The following is a 17,201-nucleotide window of genomic DNA, read 5'->3' on the forward strand; positions in this document are numbered from 1 at the left end:
TGATAAACTAGTGGAGAAAACACTTTTTATAAACCTAAATATGTAAAAATATAACAAAAAGCACCAAGCTTAAAGAAATCTTTACAAAAACCCACAGAATCTCTCTAGAATATGAATATTTACTAAATAAAAGGAGAGCAATAGCTAAGAAACAGACCTACATCTCCAAATGCTTGATCAAATTTGGAAAGCTGTGGGTCAATAATAAAAGCATGAACTGTAGGCTCATACATTTATGTAAGATATCGTTAAGCATTTTAATAAGTTGCTATATAAAGTCAGAAAACAATAATTGTTCATATAATGAATTATGTAGGAAACTTTTAAATACAAATCAAACACATCAAGAGTATGTTCAATTTTTGGTTTATTAAAACAAAACTACATTTTCTGTGTTTCTTGCAATACATTAACAAGCATAAAAATCAATCAGCATTTCCAAGTATGTTTTGCTCACAAAACCGCAGTTATTTCACAGTACCTTATAGTAATTCTTTTCACGAGTCTTAACATTTCTTTGTACAACAGGCAAATAGTTTAATACCTTCCATCAAGACATTTCAGAGCTCTAGACGTTTAGAAATAAGGTCAAGAATCTCTTTCAAATGCAATCATTAGTTTGTATTAAACTAAAATGCCAGACGGCAAGTCTCAGGTTTCTAAAATAGTTTTAAAAAACAGGTTTACAGCCCATAGTAAGTCTTAGAAACCTCAACGATAGGTCCTGTCATGTCTAAACACTACAACTATCTGTGGATAAAAATCTGCATTCAAACGTACAATACTTTCTTCTAGATCTGAATTAAAACCTTATTTACCCCAATTCATCCATGTATTCTGATACGTTCAGTGAAAAAGCCAGGATCATTGGGGCTGTTCTCTCTATCAAAGGAAAGAGCTCCGATCACCTACATTATAATTTTCTGTGCTTATTTTCTGCAGGGGAGGAAATACACATCTATTCAACGCCACACTGGATGTTACAAAATGCATGCATATTCTGCCCCAGTGCTATCTGTTCATTACCGTTTTGTCTCCTTAAAGAACTATCTAACATAGTGTTTCCCAAAATGTTCTCCACAGGACATTAGTGAGAGGTTCATAAGTATCCCAAAGGAGAAAAAGGTCCTGGTGTCAAAATAGTTTGGGCAATGCTGGGTTAGACAGTTTTTCACTACCGGATACCAAGCCCTTACTGCGCTTAAAGTGCATTGTAAGTTTCCAGGTGCAAACTTGGTTTCCCAGCAACACCATTTCTATAAAACACTGATGAACATCTCACAGAGCACTCATATTACATGGAGTGCTATGGGAAATGCTTTTCCCCGTCCAGGTTACTGGCAAGTCCACAATTTGGGCTTACATTCATTGTAATCCCAGAAATATTTTCTCCATTTACCCTCATGACTTTGTGAAATTTAACAGATGTCAGAAGGAAAACTCGAAGCCGTCTCACTTAACAGTTCTACACATTTCCCACTAGTTTTTGCCTTTGTTTTTCATGCATTTTCAGAGTACACAACTTCCCTCCTCTCTTCTGAATCACTTAGGACATTCTCATTTTCAAAAACAGACTGCAGTTTCATATTGCTTAATATTGTTTTTTTTTTTTAACTTGACCACAGTCTTCCCCTGAAGAAGGGCATGCATTTCATGTTATAGAAATGCGATAGAGTAAACTGTAATAAATTATTTACAAGCACCTAGTTTGTTTAACCTTATGTGGAAGCCATCACTGTTGGAAAACAATGAGAATGTATCTTTTAGCAAAACGGTGCTATCTGGAAGCTTTATTGTGAAGATGCTTTCGTTTTTTTGTTTTTTGTTTTCAGTCATGAGGCACTGAAGAATGAGTTGTGCTGAAATTAACTCAAAGGTCAGCTTGTCTGGATGAGCATAACTTTGGTTGAGATTTTTCTCCCTTAAAAAAGATTTTCAAAGCACCAGTTAATTACAAAAAGCATGCATATTTATCCTCACAGTGAGTTAAGTGGTGAGAGAGCTAGCAAATCATACATTGCATTCCCCAAAGCATCTGAACGTACTTCTAGAAAACAAACCAACCAAAAGGGAAAATAATGCAAGAGAAGCCGTATTTTCTTTGCTTAGGTTGGCAAAGCAGCAGCTCTTTGCAGCAGTGACAGGCAGGGCAGAGTGTCGACTGGGAAGCGAGTCCCAATCTTGAATAATGGTGAGCTTGAGTAATCCTTAATTTACAATTTAAAGGATGAAAAAAAGAGACTAGTGAAATGTTTGCTTCCCCAGATAAGGAACACTCAAGACTCCCTGGGTATCCTCCAAATGTAGCCAAGAAAAGTGTTCTTCTACCCTAGTCAGTAAAATGGAATGCTAAAACATGATATCTCATTCAACATCAGAGCTACTACAACTGACAATGACTTCATGGTATACATCAATTCCTATAAAGAAAAAATATATTTTAAATGCAGAACTTGAGAGGGATCACAACAGCATAGCATTATTGCTACGAGTTTCAAACATGGTATTTCATACAATGTGAAATATCAATCAGCATCCCTCCCTCTCCCAAAACACACATTACTCATGAGATACTATCAGTGTGTAAAATCCAAGCTTATGGAAGTACAAACTTAATTCTCAGTACTTTTATACTAAATTCAAAGAATCTATGTAACATTCATCTGGAAAAATTCTTAATTCCATAATATCTTGGAGATAAGCAACAGTAAACTGTTAGAAAACGTTTTAACATTACATGATATTTAAAAAATCACCATAATTACCATAATAAACCAATAATTATGCTCCCTGCTCACAAAAGGCACCTACCAATTATGAACAGACCATTTTTCATAATTATTTACCACTATGTGGCATAAGGGTTTAGGCATATAACCCATAAAAATTTGTTAAAAGTCATGGTTTTTCCTCAAAGCTAAAAATCCATAAATGCCTCTAACCATTACCAGTCAGTAAGGCCACCACATGCATATACTGGACAGGTTGTGCACGGCACAACTCGAGTGGGTACCAGTCACCTGGACTGGGGTGCAGTACACAATCTGTGTGCAGTACAGAAAGCCCTCATCAGCTGTGGCCAGAGAACTGTATTCTAACAGTCTGTCAGCTCAAGCTAATCAAGTTAGGAAAGCTGCTATTTGGTTGGAGGATTTCCAAGAAACAGCTGTACCTGTGAGAGGCAGGTATTACCTGAGGGGTGGACGAGGTACAGACATAAAACAGGAAGGGTTCTAAATATATTTGCTGGTCATTTAAAACTCAATGGCACTTGTTTATATGAGCAAAAGCCTTCAACACCAGTTTTCTGGCCAAGTTTCCCTAGAATTTTGCCAGCCAAATTAACTTCCTGATGTTAACTATTTGATTACAATATCTCAGTTCCCGACCTAAACTAATATTGTCTGTTTTCACATAGCTCTTAAAAACATTTTCTAAATCTGACAGCAAAGGACAGCACAGTGATACCTGGGTGTGATATATATCAGTCCACTCAATTTATAAAGCACTTTGGGATAAAAGGTGCTCCCATTAAAAATGTAGCTACTATTGACAGATAAAACTGAAAAAGAGTGAATGGATGACTCAATTATTTTTAAAGGAAGCATTAACCACTAACCAGATAATATACCAACAAATTACCCAGCAGCACTAAGTATACCATGTAAGATTCAGTTCCAGAACACAGCTACATTTCTGTGTCCATCACAGTAATTAGTCCTTAAAAGTTGTACTTAAAATGTCAATCTTCAATAAACTCAAAAATAATTTATTGAGATTTCATCTTGTAGTCTACGGATTATGAGTTGCGAATAGAGGCTGAGGTCCCCCCAAGTGTTATCTGCAGGCTGCTGTGTTGATGCAGAGCTGGGAAGATCACAGATCCATGGAGGGAGAAGGCACTTGTCTTCCAGGAGATCACTTCGGGACAGGGCAGGCCTGACCCTGCGACGGCACCTTCAACTCTTGAGCCAGAAGCTGGTACCTACAAGGAACTCATCTCATGACCTTCATTTGCCAGCGGTGCCACACGTTACCTACAGCACCACAAAACTCAGAATATATTCTAGAAGTTTTTGTCGGTTGCATTGAGGTAGAAAAGTGCTGCTCAGTTCTAAAACAGACACTCTCTTTTGTTTGGTCTCCTTGAAAACCTAAAGAAAAAGTTTAGATTAAATTAAAGGCAAAAAATAAAAAATAAAAAAAAATTTCCATTACCAACCTGACCTGTGGTGTCCTAGACCTCAGAAGGCAGTAAAGGCACAAAAAACCATATCCTGGCTTTAAGTAAATGTATGCATGGGTGTGTGTGAGCATGAGGTGGGAGTTTCCAATGCAAACAAGGTTTTCTTTTTCTTTTTTTTTTTTTTTGTTTTGATGGAGTTCAACCAACATTAACTATATTCTAAAATTTCAACCAACATAACTATACTCTAAAATGACTTAGAATAAAGTCACAAACAGTCCCTTACAAAAGGCCGCTAGTATCTCTATAGAACTTACATTCCCCATGAATCATGAAGGTAAAGGACACCTGAGGATAATTCTAGAAATTCTTGTAAAAATACAAGAAAGTAACTAAAAATCATATGGAATAATTAAGAGCCAAGATTGTGGTCCTAATCCCAAAATCAAAAATCTGAAGTACTCCAAAATCTGAAAGATTTTGAACGTCAATATGATGCTCAAAAGACATGCTCATCAGAGCATTTTGGGTTTTGGATTAGAGATGCTCAACCTGTAAGTCTAATGCACGTATTCCAAAATCCCAAAAAAATCTGAAATCCAAAACATTTCTGGTCCCAACATTTTGGATAAGGGATATTCAACCTGTAGCACCTTGAAACATATTGATACCAGTTATATATAGCAGCTTGGGAATAAATATGAAACCAGTAAAATTCCAGAACATTCAAATAAATCTACACTGATGGGCTTCACCTTCAACATAGCCCAACCCATCCTACATGCCCCGTTCCCAAAAATGCCTTTATCATTAAGCCAGCAGAAACTGCTTCTCTCGGGGTCCACCCCACCACAAAGGTAGCTCAAACAGACTAGATCTAAAGAGAACAGAAGTTAAGATAGCTTTTATACCATAAATGGTGGACACCTACCCCAATATCCTTAAACATTTTCACAGCATTCTTCACAAGACAATATGTGGCACTCTCAGCTGAAGAGAGAGAATAAAACCCTGTCACATGGTTAGGCTCAACAAATCATGACAATCCCAGCAGCCACAGTAAGAAAGTATGGGGAGCTAGGAAGAGAATGAGGGCAAGTCAGCAGACAAGGGTGGGGCCCCACTTCCACCACTGGCAACCTGTGAGTTCTCAGATGACTTGCTGTTAAACCTACTTTGCTTACACCTACTTTGTCCTATATTGAGGTAAACAAGAAAGGGAGGGGGAAAGAAAAGAGGGTGTAGAGAGAGAAATAGGGAGAACAGAGGGAAGTAGAAATACCTAAAACATCCATTTTCCAGGACTGTTGTGACAATCAAATGAGACAGTGTATAAATACTCTTTAAGCTACCCAGTGGTACACAGATGACTGTACATCAGTGGAACCAGAGAAAGCACAGGCCTCGAGGTTAGGAAACAAGAATTCTGATCCCGAGATTACCCATTAATTAGCAGTGTGACCTGGGGTATTTTCCTCAACTATAAAATGAGGTGATTAGATTAGATTCCTTTTGGCTCTAAAAAGTGATTCAAGTAGTTTCAGCTCCAAACTACTACTGTATAAAATAGTACTCCCACCCCAATCACACCTCCTAAAACAAAGAAGACGGAGCGCTGGCCAAGATGTGCAGCAAGTGAAACACACACTGTTGTGGGAGTACAATTAGGTATAACCCCTTGGAAACTGTTTGGTGGTATCTACCAAAGCCGAATATACCCAGAGCCTACAACCAGGCAATTCTGTTCCCACATACATGCTGTATATAGGGGCACAGATATTCACCAAAAGACATATTCAAATATGCTCATAGCAACACTGTTCAAAGCAGCTGTGAACTGAAAACAACCCAAATATCCATCAACAGCAGAATGAATAAAATGTGGTAAATATTTACACAATGGAACACTACACAACAAGAACAAAGGAACAACTATATGCAACATGTATGAATCTCAAAAATAACGTTACGTGAAAAAAGCCAGATGTAAGAGTGTATAACTGTATCATTCAACTTACATAACATGCCAAAGAAGATAATAGTAATACTCTATGGTGTTAGAGGTCAGGATAAGTTTGCATTTTTCCAATTTTCTACAATTAGCAAATTTCTGAAATCCAAAAAAAAAAAAAAAAAAAGATTTTAAAAGAATAAATAGTGACTTAACATACCATATACTGCAACATTTCTTTCTGTTCTGGTTATTAGGTATTTGTGCAACTTTTGCAGATACTCAGGTTCTGGAACAGGACCACTGAAGTTGTGAACAAAGATGGCAGCAGAGCTGTAGGCCTCCAGCAAAGGCCCAAGGAGTCTCTGTAAGAAGGTGATAAACTGCTGGTGCTCCTTGGATTGGCTCACCTGAGTGTGCAAAAGCAGGAGATGAAGTCATGAGGAAGGGACAAGAGACACAAGGCAAGTGGACAGAGGACTTTCTCTGGAGAGCCAGTAATGTGAGAAGATGGCCACTCACATCAGCACTACATGAAAGCGGCCCCCTGCCCCTCATGCAGAGAATCTCTGCTGGAAACAACTGCTGGCTTTCAAACACATTCTTTATTGTAATCATTCACTTTTTTATGGTATTTGAGGCTTGTGTTCATTGAACAGCCACCTAGAAGAAATTTTCATAAATGAATGCCCTACTTGTGATACGCTGTCATCACTAAAAATAGCCGCTCCTAAGACCAGGCCCTCCGCGGTTTGAAGCCTGGGCTCAACAGTCACTCAAGTCTGCAGAAAGACCAATGGGAGACCACCAAGATTATCTCACTCCTTCTGCAGCACCTATTCCCTGCCTCCCCTAAATGGCCTTTGCCCACAGTCCAGCACTGTGGGGAATGATGGCCACCGTGACAGCAGTGCTTTATGGCCGAGAGGCTCTCACTGTACCTACCCAAAACACACTGGTTCGGTCAAGCCCCTCTGGAGTGTGAAAGCAAGATCACTGCCCCATCTTGAAACTAAACTGATACCACCCAAGTGAAAAAGAAGACAATTTCTAAATGTCAAAAAAGAGTAATCCTCTTAGAGTATTCAGAAAAGACGGGTCATTATTACTAAGTTCTAAAATTATAAATTAGACAAAATTGATTTTTCTAAATCAGGGACTTTTTTTTTAATCTCAATTTTCTCCTATAATGGTATTTGTTTTAATTGACAGCAAAGAGCTTAATATATGAAATTTTGGGAGGTACAGCAAGAGTGACTCAAAAAGAGCAACCAGGTCAGTGGCAGCTCAATAGCAAAACTGCTGCCTCATGAGGGGTGCAGGTGTAGGTAAACAGGTATGCACCTGTGTATTTCATAAAAGGATGGTGAAAGTCTCACCTATGACATTCATCTTCCTGACTTTTCAGACTCTCCTTTCCTTTTCTACTTAAACTGAACAACTTAAGGTATTAATTCAACTCAAACGGTTTGAGTGTCTTTACCACACAGAAGGTACCAGAGCTAGTTGGGGGATTCTTTAGATAAGAAGACATCACCAGGACTCCAGCTGATCTCACTGCAGCATAAACCTCAACATATCCCTGTAATATCCACCAGAATTCTTCACCCAAGTACCTTCAGGTAGCAATCTCGCTGTTCCTCCCCAAAGTCACTGTCTTCATCTTCTTCATCACTTCTCCAAGACAAAGGTTCAGGAAGCTTCTTGTCCCACTGCTGCTCAGCAAGACTAGGACTGATATCTTCCTGGTCATCGTGCTAGGCCAAGGAGATGATGGATAGTAAATAAATATGCACTGGCACACAAACAACTGCCCAGTGGAGCCAGGACAAGGCAGTCCTCTTCTCTGACCCTTCCTGGCTCTTCTCTGTTTAGCCACTCATAATGTCAGTCCACTTCCCTTCCAAACTCAAACTCAGTCAGGAGACAGCAGGAGACAAAAGAAAGGGCAGGTGGGAGGGGAGAGCTACCAGAAAGAAAGATCAAATAAAAGTACCCCCACATGTTCTAAATTGATATGTACTTTTCCAGGCCATCTCCTCTACACTAAATCTACCAAAATTAAAATAGAATCTCAAAAATGAAAACTGCAGATGTGCAAGCTGCAAGCATACTGATAGGTGTAACGTCTCAACTTAGCATACAAACTTCTGGATGTCACGGAATCAAGTCAGGATATGTTTTAGACAACACAACTTACAAATAGGAACCAAAATATTAAATAATCCCAAAGGACACTTATTCTCCCCATTCTTATTTTTCGCTTCTCTACATCTGAATATGACTATATACCAAATGTAATTATTGGTTTGTTTACTTATTTACGAGACTGAGTCTCACTCTGTCACTCAGGCTGGAGTGCACTGACACCATCTCGGCTCACTGAAACCTCCACCTCTCCGATTCTTGTGCCTCAGCCTCCCAAGTAGCTGGGATTACAGGTGTGTGCCACCATGCCCAGCTAATTTTTGTATTTTTAGGAAAGACAGGGTTGTGCCATGTTGGCCAGGCTGGTCTCGTACTCCTGACCTCAGGTGATCCACCCACCTTCACCTCCCAAAGTGCTGGGATTACAGGCACATGCCACCATGCCTGGCCAATTATTGGTTTAAATAAGTTATAGAAAAGGTAAGGGAATGAAGAGTAAGTATAAAGACAAATAAAGGAAAGCTCTACCTCTTACCTCTGCCACTGTAAGAATGCCATACTGGATAAACTTTCCTACTGTTTCATGGCAGACTTGGTAAAATGTCTGGCAAGGCTGAAAAGAAAATTCATTTAAATATAAATGCCATTTTATACTTCTTTTTTTAAATGCAGAAAACATAGTACAAGGTAGCTGCCAAAGCCTTCCATTCTGTTACCTCCATCACCCCACTGAGCAAGTCCTGTGATTCCCAATGCCCACTGTCTTGATACACACACGGTCATGGACAAAGCCCAAGAAAAGACCTCTGTCGCTTAAAGTTGGCAGAGCACCCAACACTGCACCACCTGCATGGGGTACTCCTGAGCTCAATTCTCTCCCCACACCCACAGTGTGGAAAGCCCTCTGAAGACTGCTTATCAGCCCCCCACCATCTATTTCTTTTACTTTATAAGACAATTTCTCTGCAATAGTTATCTTATAATAAATATTGTACACAAAAGTGGTGATTGAGGAAGGGCAACATTGGAATAAGTAAATAAATACCAGAGAAAGGACAAGGTCAATCTTGGAAGTCTTATCTGCCCTCATCCCTTCCATCCCACCACCCAAGGTTCATGCAAAACAGATTCCCCAACAGGACCACGAGCACACCTCACACAAAGCATGGCATGGAGGGGGCGGTACTCCTAACACATGCACTCATCTCATCAACATCTCAAGACACATTCATACAAAAGAAAATATCGGAATTCAAATAAAATATGAATTCTACATGTTGATGACTTTGAGAAGAAGGAAATCTACTACTTAATACATATGTCTCATGATAAATGCCTAAAAGTGTTTGGGTATATAATATAAATGCTCATTAGTACTGCTGGGCTTGGTTTTCCTCATTTGTAAATTGAGAGGTGTTGAGCAGATGACTTTCTTTTTTTTTTTTTTTTTTGAGATGGAGTCTCGCTCTGTCACTCAGGATGGAGAACAGTGGCACAATCTCAGCTCACTGCATCCTCCGCCTCCCAGGTTCAAGTGATCCTCCTGCCTCAGCCTCCAAAGTAGCTGGGACTACAGGCGTGTGCTACTACACCTGGTTAATTTTTTTTTGTATTTTTAGTAGAGACGGGGTTTCTCCATGTTAGCCAGGATGGTCTCGATCTCCTGACCTCGTGATCTGCCCGCCTCAGCCTCCCAAAGTGCTGAGATTACAGGCGTGAGCCACCGCACCTGGCCGAGCAGATGATTTTTAAGGCTGCTTCTGACTCTTACCATCTGTGGTTCCATCATCTACAGGTGGGTGTGTTAATTATTTACAAACCACTGACCCAGTGCCTCACACACAATACATGCTCACTAGCTTTGGATGTGACTGCCTGAGAACATTGAGCAATCTGTCCTATCATGGCTCATAGCTGCAGGATAGATTCAGTGCAGCAGTGACCCAGAGAGCAAACCAAGATAGTAAATGACATATTGGTTTGGTGGTCACTGAAATCCAGGAGTGGAATATAAAGTATCAACAATGGGTCAAACATTATCTAACAGAAAAACACGGGGGGTTATGTTTTCATGAAAACGCTCAAGAAAAGAGACCAGGCAACACTGAAGAGTCTTCACTCACCAGTGAGATGGTGCCTTCATTGGAGAGAAGGTAGCACAGGCTGGCCGCCTTCCGCACCAGCTGCTCCTGGCTGATCAGGTTAGGCGGGGTGCTGGTGGGCCCCCCCAGTCCCCTCTTATTCAGAACTGCATAAAGGCTGCAAGCTGAGAAAAGAAAAGCAACAATGAAGTTGCCAGCTCAAAGTCTCCAAGAAAAACTTCAACTGGCTTGAATAACCTTAAGAGATTATTAATACATCAAAAATAATGGCCTGTATTTGGAGAAATTTAAGTAAATCCCACAAGATTAAATTCTTATGACTCCATATGATCCCAACTGCATCAAAAACCTTCTCCAAAGACATAAGCCCCCTCTTCTCTCCTTCCTCTCTTTTCTCTTAATCACAAATGAGGCCCTCCACTCACTTTGCTGCTCTGTGTATGTCTCATCTCAGTTAGATTTTCAGCTCCCGGATAGCAAGACACTCTACCTCTCCTGAAAAATAAGGGTAATGCTATACAAACGGTAATTCAGTAACTACTCATTGTAAACAGTGATATAACAGGAGATTACATTTTCGTTTGAAAACTAAAATTATAGCCACATTCCCTCAAGCAAGGGGCTATCACCCAAATTAAAGCAGATACCACTGTGTGTTTTAGGCCTTTTTATTTTCCATGAAAATTACTGAAAATATTTCAAGGTCTGACATACCTATGATGGCCTCCATGATAAAGACATGAAGTACCCCATTGCTGTAGAAGTTGAGTTCGAAGACTGATGGGACAGTTGTGCTGGGGGTGATAAAAAACTCATCGTTCCTGCTAGTGTGGGTGATTGTGACACAATTTCCCAGCAGCTGTATGGCATGCATTACTACATCTTCTGAATTTCCTGAGAACCCCAGGTCAAAATCACGAGCCAGGACTTCCTCTTTCATCACAAAGAAGTCTTCGACCAATGTGGAGAGATCAATTCCCTAAAGAAAGACGGAAACGGTATCATGATGGTGGAAAATCTACTTTCCAAAAAGCTGAGAGGCCAACACTCCAAGACTTTCTTCTTGCCTTGGCTTTCCTGCAGCTCACTGCTAGCACATAGAGAAGTAGGGCCAGAACACCAATGCAGAGCGAGTCAGAAAACTACTTAAAAAGCTGGTCCTCCAGGAATGTCAAGGTATTACACATGCTAGTGAACACTCTAGCCATGACACATGATATGCACACATAAGATCACAAGGGGGAGAAAAAAAGCCATCTGCAAGTAAGGAGTGCTTATTTTTTAGCAAAATTTCCTTCATTTTAAATATTTATCTGGCAAATATTTATTTGGTGCCTATATATATTGGTACTGTTTGGTGTTGAGAACATGACTGAACAAGACTGGTGTGGTCTCTTCCATCATAAAGCTTAGACAAATGTATTTTGGGAGGATAAAGGGTGGGTTCTAAAATGCCAGTCAATTCATTTGGAAAGCATTTGCTTTCAGAATATATACCACATGTTAATGAGATAGACCTTATTTACATTAACAGTATTAATCAAGCAATAGCTTAGTACTATATATATTAAGCAGTCTGTTTTGTTTTGTTTTTAAACGTAGATTCTTCCTCCACCAAGTTGATAAGCTCCTTTGGGCAGGGTCCTCAGCTTATTTTACTGTTTACCTCATAGTACTAGCCATGAGTGGGCCAAATCTGCCCCTGAGTATGTATCTGAGCAGCTGACAAAACATTCTCCTGCTTCCTACTTAACTGCAGGTGACATTGCAGACATACCTGCCTGTGTCTGTAGAGGAGCAGGCAAGCCACAATGTGTGTGGACATAATGGCACAGGACTTGCTAGCAGCTGGAAGGCAAACACAAAGCTTTTTTTAGTTGCACTTTTTACAAACATAGCTGAACTTTTTTGAAATACCTAAATTTTAAACAGGAGTATTTAAAACTGTGAAAGTCTTCTATCACATTTCCCATAAGTGTGATTTACCAAAAGGAAGTTATAACACTACAGTGTTCTGGTATAATGGAACCTCATTAGAGATCACTATTCATCATACAACAGGCTAAGTAAGACAGGTCCACCTTCAATCCAGACCAGTGGAATTTAGTTACTGAATGACGAAGAGATACTTTTATTGAAATATGAAGACCCAAAGTACAAGGCTGTTTTAGTTCTACAGGATCTCCCATTTCCATATTCCTTGACTTGCTCCCACCTACAGTCTATTATAACTACAACTCTACTTCACTCTTCTTGCTGGTATTCACCATATTAAAACGAAGGTGTAGTAGAAGGATAACAGCTGACTTGAAGTCAGAAAAATCTGGGCTCAAATCCCAATTTACTCACTAACTAACTTCATGACTTGGGGCAATTACTTAAATTGCTGGCCTCACCTTCCTCACTGATAAAATGAAAATACTACCTAGCTCATTAGACCACATGAGAATAAAATGACTGGCCTGGCACAGGAGCCACAGTAATGGGTGCTCAGTATATTTGTATTTCCTCTCTCAACCTGACCCAGAGGTAAGAAGGAAGGGCACAGACACACATTTGAGAATGACTACAGTGCACACCCCTACACTGAATTTGCATAAAATTATAATTATATAAATCAAATCTGAGAACACACATGGAATAATCTGAAATCACGATAACATTTGTGAGTTTTCTAAGATAACAATAAATTTAAGAATACTTCATTCATCACTGGTAATTGAAGTCGTCTCCAGTGTTTAAAAAAAGTACTCAGTACTATATGTACAGCTATTAAAAATATTGATAAAGAATTTTTAAACATGAATATTGTGTTATAAATGGAAAGCTGCACAATACAAAACTGTAAAAAATATTTTTAGAGACTACACAGCAACACCACTGGTTATTTGGGTAATGGGTTTTTGCTGTCTATTTCATCTTTATTTTCAAACTTTTTAACAATAAGGTACTATTTTTTGTATCCAGATTTTAAGCAGGATAGAGACATAATCAAATGTGCTTGAGAAAGAATCCTCTGACCCAAAGTCAAGCAGGAATAGGGGCCTCCAGAATGGGAGGAGCAAGGTGAGGGAGGAAGGCCTCCCCAGTAGCACTGGCAGGGGGCGCGGAGAGTATCATCAGGGTCCTGGCCCAGAGAGCAGCAAGAAAGAAATCACAACTAGGCTGAGCACCAAAGAACCACTGTGCTGCCGTGGGATTTTAAAGCAGCCTCCACAACAGTACACAATTGTACAGCTTGGAACTTAAAGAAGACTGGTCCTGCAGTGAACTCACACTCCTCTCCTCTCTAGGTTCACTTTAATTATTTGTGTATAACCATCCCACTGACAAGAAGATAAACTCATTGAGTTCAGAACCATTAATTATTCATTTTGTATTCTCCACGGCTAAGGCAAAGCTTTATACAAGGCCACTCATATTTGCTGCATTACAAAAACTCATGGGGTCAAAGGAGAAATGGACATGCAACTATAAATCTAGACGTTGTACCACAAATTAGTTCAAGTAGTTCAAATAAAACACATTAATGAGCAACAGAGGCAACAAATCATTTTAATAATAACTATCTTTAAAAAGTACAACAACTACCACATGAACACCTACTAATTACCAGACACTGTATAAGATGTTTAACTCCGATTATCTCAAATCCTCACGGTATCACCTTCTTTCTAATAACTTACCTATCACCACCTGTGAATTAATAGAAGTGGAAACTAACCTCAGCAGATTCCAAAACCTGTATAGTTTGCACCACACCATGATGAATCTAAATTGTAGAATTAAAGAGTCTGGTATTCTACTTACTGAATAGAATATGCTCAGCCAGATTTGCAATCAACCTCCTTCGTAGGGATTCATCTGTTGCATTTCTGGACTCATTAATGGACGTGTCTCTACCTTCATCAGCAGCATCACTGGGTCTAAAAAGTGTTTCAAAAATCAACACACAACTGCACTCTTTTACAAGGCAAACCATGTGGAACTGATCTTTAAATGAATTAGATACTTTAAATTAGTATATATTTTAAATGTAAACCACAAACAGATTATTTCTATGGGTTATTTTCCTCCATAATATACTATATTATGGCCTGGCCAAAACATGTTATTTAGTTATGACTAAATAGTCTGTTGATACATCACTTCCAAAACCACTGGCAGAAAGAATACATAATGCAAGATGCCTTATTTTAAAACATTTCTGAAAATTCAACACTTCCACATATTAAAGGAAAGGCTTCATATTCAATTTCTCTAAGTTAAAATTCAATTTGAATTCAATTTGAATTCTGAAAAATTCAAACAGCAAAATTCTTTCATATGGTTCACTTACATACAATATGCATAACCTACTACCAAAAAAACTCAGTTCAAGCATTCAAAAAGCATAAATCAAATAAGAACTCCTATATGAGTCACAAAATCAAAAAGATTTTATAAGCAAATAATTAAAAACTTCCAAACTAATATGAAAACATGTCATCTCAATATCCCTTATTGGACTAAGAGAAAAGTTACTTAAGAAGTGAAAATAAGAATGTGCGCATTTTTAATAAGGTTAATCTATGCAATACAAGAAATAACAGATGTTTGGTAGCTTGATTAGCACTAAAAAATTCTACAAATTTTACCTTGAAGGAAGTATAGCTGGTAACAACGCTTGCTCCAGAGAAAGTGGAGCAGACACCGGTTTCTGACTTTGGCTTTCTAAATATTCCTGGAGAAAAAAACACAACATGATCATTTACCCTCACTTTCGCACCAACATATAAAATGTAATTTCATCTTCCAAAGGTTAAAAGGGAGTTGTTTATGAAATAAGCCATGCTATAGAGCATGGGAAATACTTTCTATATCCTAAATTGTCTTCAGAAGTCCAGAATGATTCACAGAATGCTAAGCATGAAACTGAACTTGAACACTGAAGACACAAAGAATAGGATGCTTAAACAAAATCATTTTAAAATTGAAAGAAATTTTTAACTTTTCTCACACATCATCATAAAACTGACATTCTTAATATCATTAATAGTGATGATAGACATAATCATACTTAAAAAAATCTGGCAACCCAAGGGTCACATTATTTTCAAAAGAACCTCAATCTAAAAGCAAATCATAACAAGACAGAGGAGCTATGTGACCATTTAAAAAATAAAGAGAAAGAAAGTGGCAAGCAATGATAAGGTTCTAAAAGATCAAAGCATTTAAGGTTAGCAAGCATCTACCACAGCAGCTGGAATCTCTTAAAGTTAAGCCAGGAAGTAGAATAAAAGGAGAGGCGGGACCTTCTGCTCCTTATCCCTGGGCTCCCTACTTCTGTACCCATTCTTCTCCTTCTCCTTTACAATTTGAATACCTTAAGAATTTAAACCAGCAAGGGCCTCAGGGACCTGCCAGTCCCAGACTTTCAATGAGGATGGCACTATCCTTTGGGATGTGCGGGTACTGGATTCTACACAATAGGACATAGAGAGCATTATCCTGTCAAATTTACCCAGCTTTGGCTGCCCGAAGTGGCTCACACCTGTAATCCCAGCACTTTGGGAGGCAGATGAGGAGGCGGGCAGATCACCTGAGGTCAGAAGTTTGAGGCCAGCCTGGCCAACATGGTGAAACCCCGTCTCTACTAAAAATACAAAAATTAGCCAGGTGTGGTAGCGGGCACCTGTAATCCCAGCTACTTAGGAGGCTGACGCAGGAGAATTGCTTGAACCTAGCGGGCAGAGGTTGCAGTGAGCTGAGATTTCGCCACTGCACTCCAGCCTGGGCTACAAGAGCATGAAACTCCGTCTCAAAAAAAAAAAGTTACCCAGCTTTTAAGGGGAGGTGTTTGGAAAAATTTCCCCTAAAGGCAATTTTGAAACATAAGATATAAAGGCACATGCAAGATTCACATGAATTTTTATTTTTTTACAATTATTTATTCATTTATTCATTCAACCATCTCAAAATTTTTTGACTTTTGGGGTTAATTGATATATAATACTTGTACATATTTTGGGGTACATGTGATATTTTGATACCTATATACAATGTATAATGATAAAATCAGGGTAAATGGGATAACCATCACCTCAAACACTTAGCTTTTTTGGGGGGGTTGGGAATATTACAATTCTTCTCTTTTAGTTATTTTGAAATATACAATAAATTACTGCTAACTATAATTTCCCTACTGTACTATCGAATACTAAAACTTATTCCTTCTACCTGTTTTTTGTTCCCCTTAGATGGTCATGAATTAAAAAATAATAATAATAGCAATAAATGTTGAGCCTGATATCTCCCAAAAACAGATACTCACTCTCCTTTATCAATAGGCAAATTTTGTGGAAAAATTTAGGCAACACCACCTTTGTCATAGTCCTCATTTTACAGGAGAGCAAACTGCAGCCCCAAGTCACACAGAGAGGTGCTGTTAGAGTCAGCACTGGAGCCTCCTGACTCCAGGTAGATGCTTCAACATGGTTTCATTTCAACAGACACTCACCTTTAAGGAAAATGGTTGTGCAAAATCCACTCGGACACAACCATAGTTTTTTCGTAACATTCTAATAACACCTCTTGCTACACTCCACAGGCTCTCATTCTTCTTAGGTTTGCCCTAAATTCCAATAGTGAGAATAACATGGTGAGAAATAAAGCCAACACATACACAAACATTCTATTATCCACAGAATAACTTGTTTTATGGAAACTGTAAGTTCATCTTGAAGAACAATGAATGAAGAAGGAAAGGAGGTAGTCATTAACTGCGGCCTGTCAGAAAATGTTTTGTATTCAAAGATGTAATCATGTCATTGGG

General features: G+C 38.8%; 1 protein-coding gene across 4 annotated transcripts in view; it reads right to left on the reverse strand.

The window, feature by feature from the left end:
* Positions 1 to 350: 350 nt before the first annotated feature.
* GPAM (glycerol-3-phosphate acyltransferase, mitochondrial) overlaps positions 351 to 17,201 on the reverse strand; it is a 59,822-nt gene continuing 42,971 nt past the window's right edge. For all 4 annotated transcript variants that reach the window (XM_016919318.4, XM_508037.9, XM_063781174.1 and 1 more), the window contains exons 12-22: positions 16,887 to 17,000; positions 15,025 to 15,110; positions 14,198 to 14,313; positions 12,165 to 12,235; positions 11,102 to 11,366; positions 10,409 to 10,551; positions 8,821 to 8,898; positions 7,754 to 7,894; positions 6,358 to 6,547; positions 5,118 to 5,176; positions 351 to 4,154 (exon numbers count right to left, since the gene is read on the reverse strand). In XM_016919318.4, coding sequence (XP_016774807.1) covers positions 4,038 to 4,154; positions 5,118 to 5,176; positions 6,358 to 6,547; positions 7,754 to 7,894; positions 8,821 to 8,898; positions 10,409 to 10,551; positions 11,102 to 11,366; positions 12,165 to 12,235; positions 14,198 to 14,313; positions 15,025 to 15,110; positions 16,887 to 17,000 — 1,380 coding nt within the window. In that variant the 3' untranslated portion in view covers positions 351 to 4,037. The remainder of the gene's footprint in view (positions 4,155 to 5,117; positions 5,177 to 6,357; positions 6,548 to 7,753; positions 7,895 to 8,820; positions 8,899 to 10,408; positions 10,552 to 11,101; positions 11,367 to 12,164; positions 12,236 to 14,197; positions 14,314 to 15,024; positions 15,111 to 16,886; positions 17,001 to 17,201) is intronic.

This window comes from Pan troglodytes, chromosome 8 (genome assembly GCF_028858775.2).
Source record: "Pan troglodytes isolate AG18354 chromosome 8, NHGRI_mPanTro3-v2.0_pri, whole genome shotgun sequence".
NCBI lineage: Eukaryota > Metazoa > Chordata > Mammalia > Primates > Hominidae > Pan > Pan troglodytes.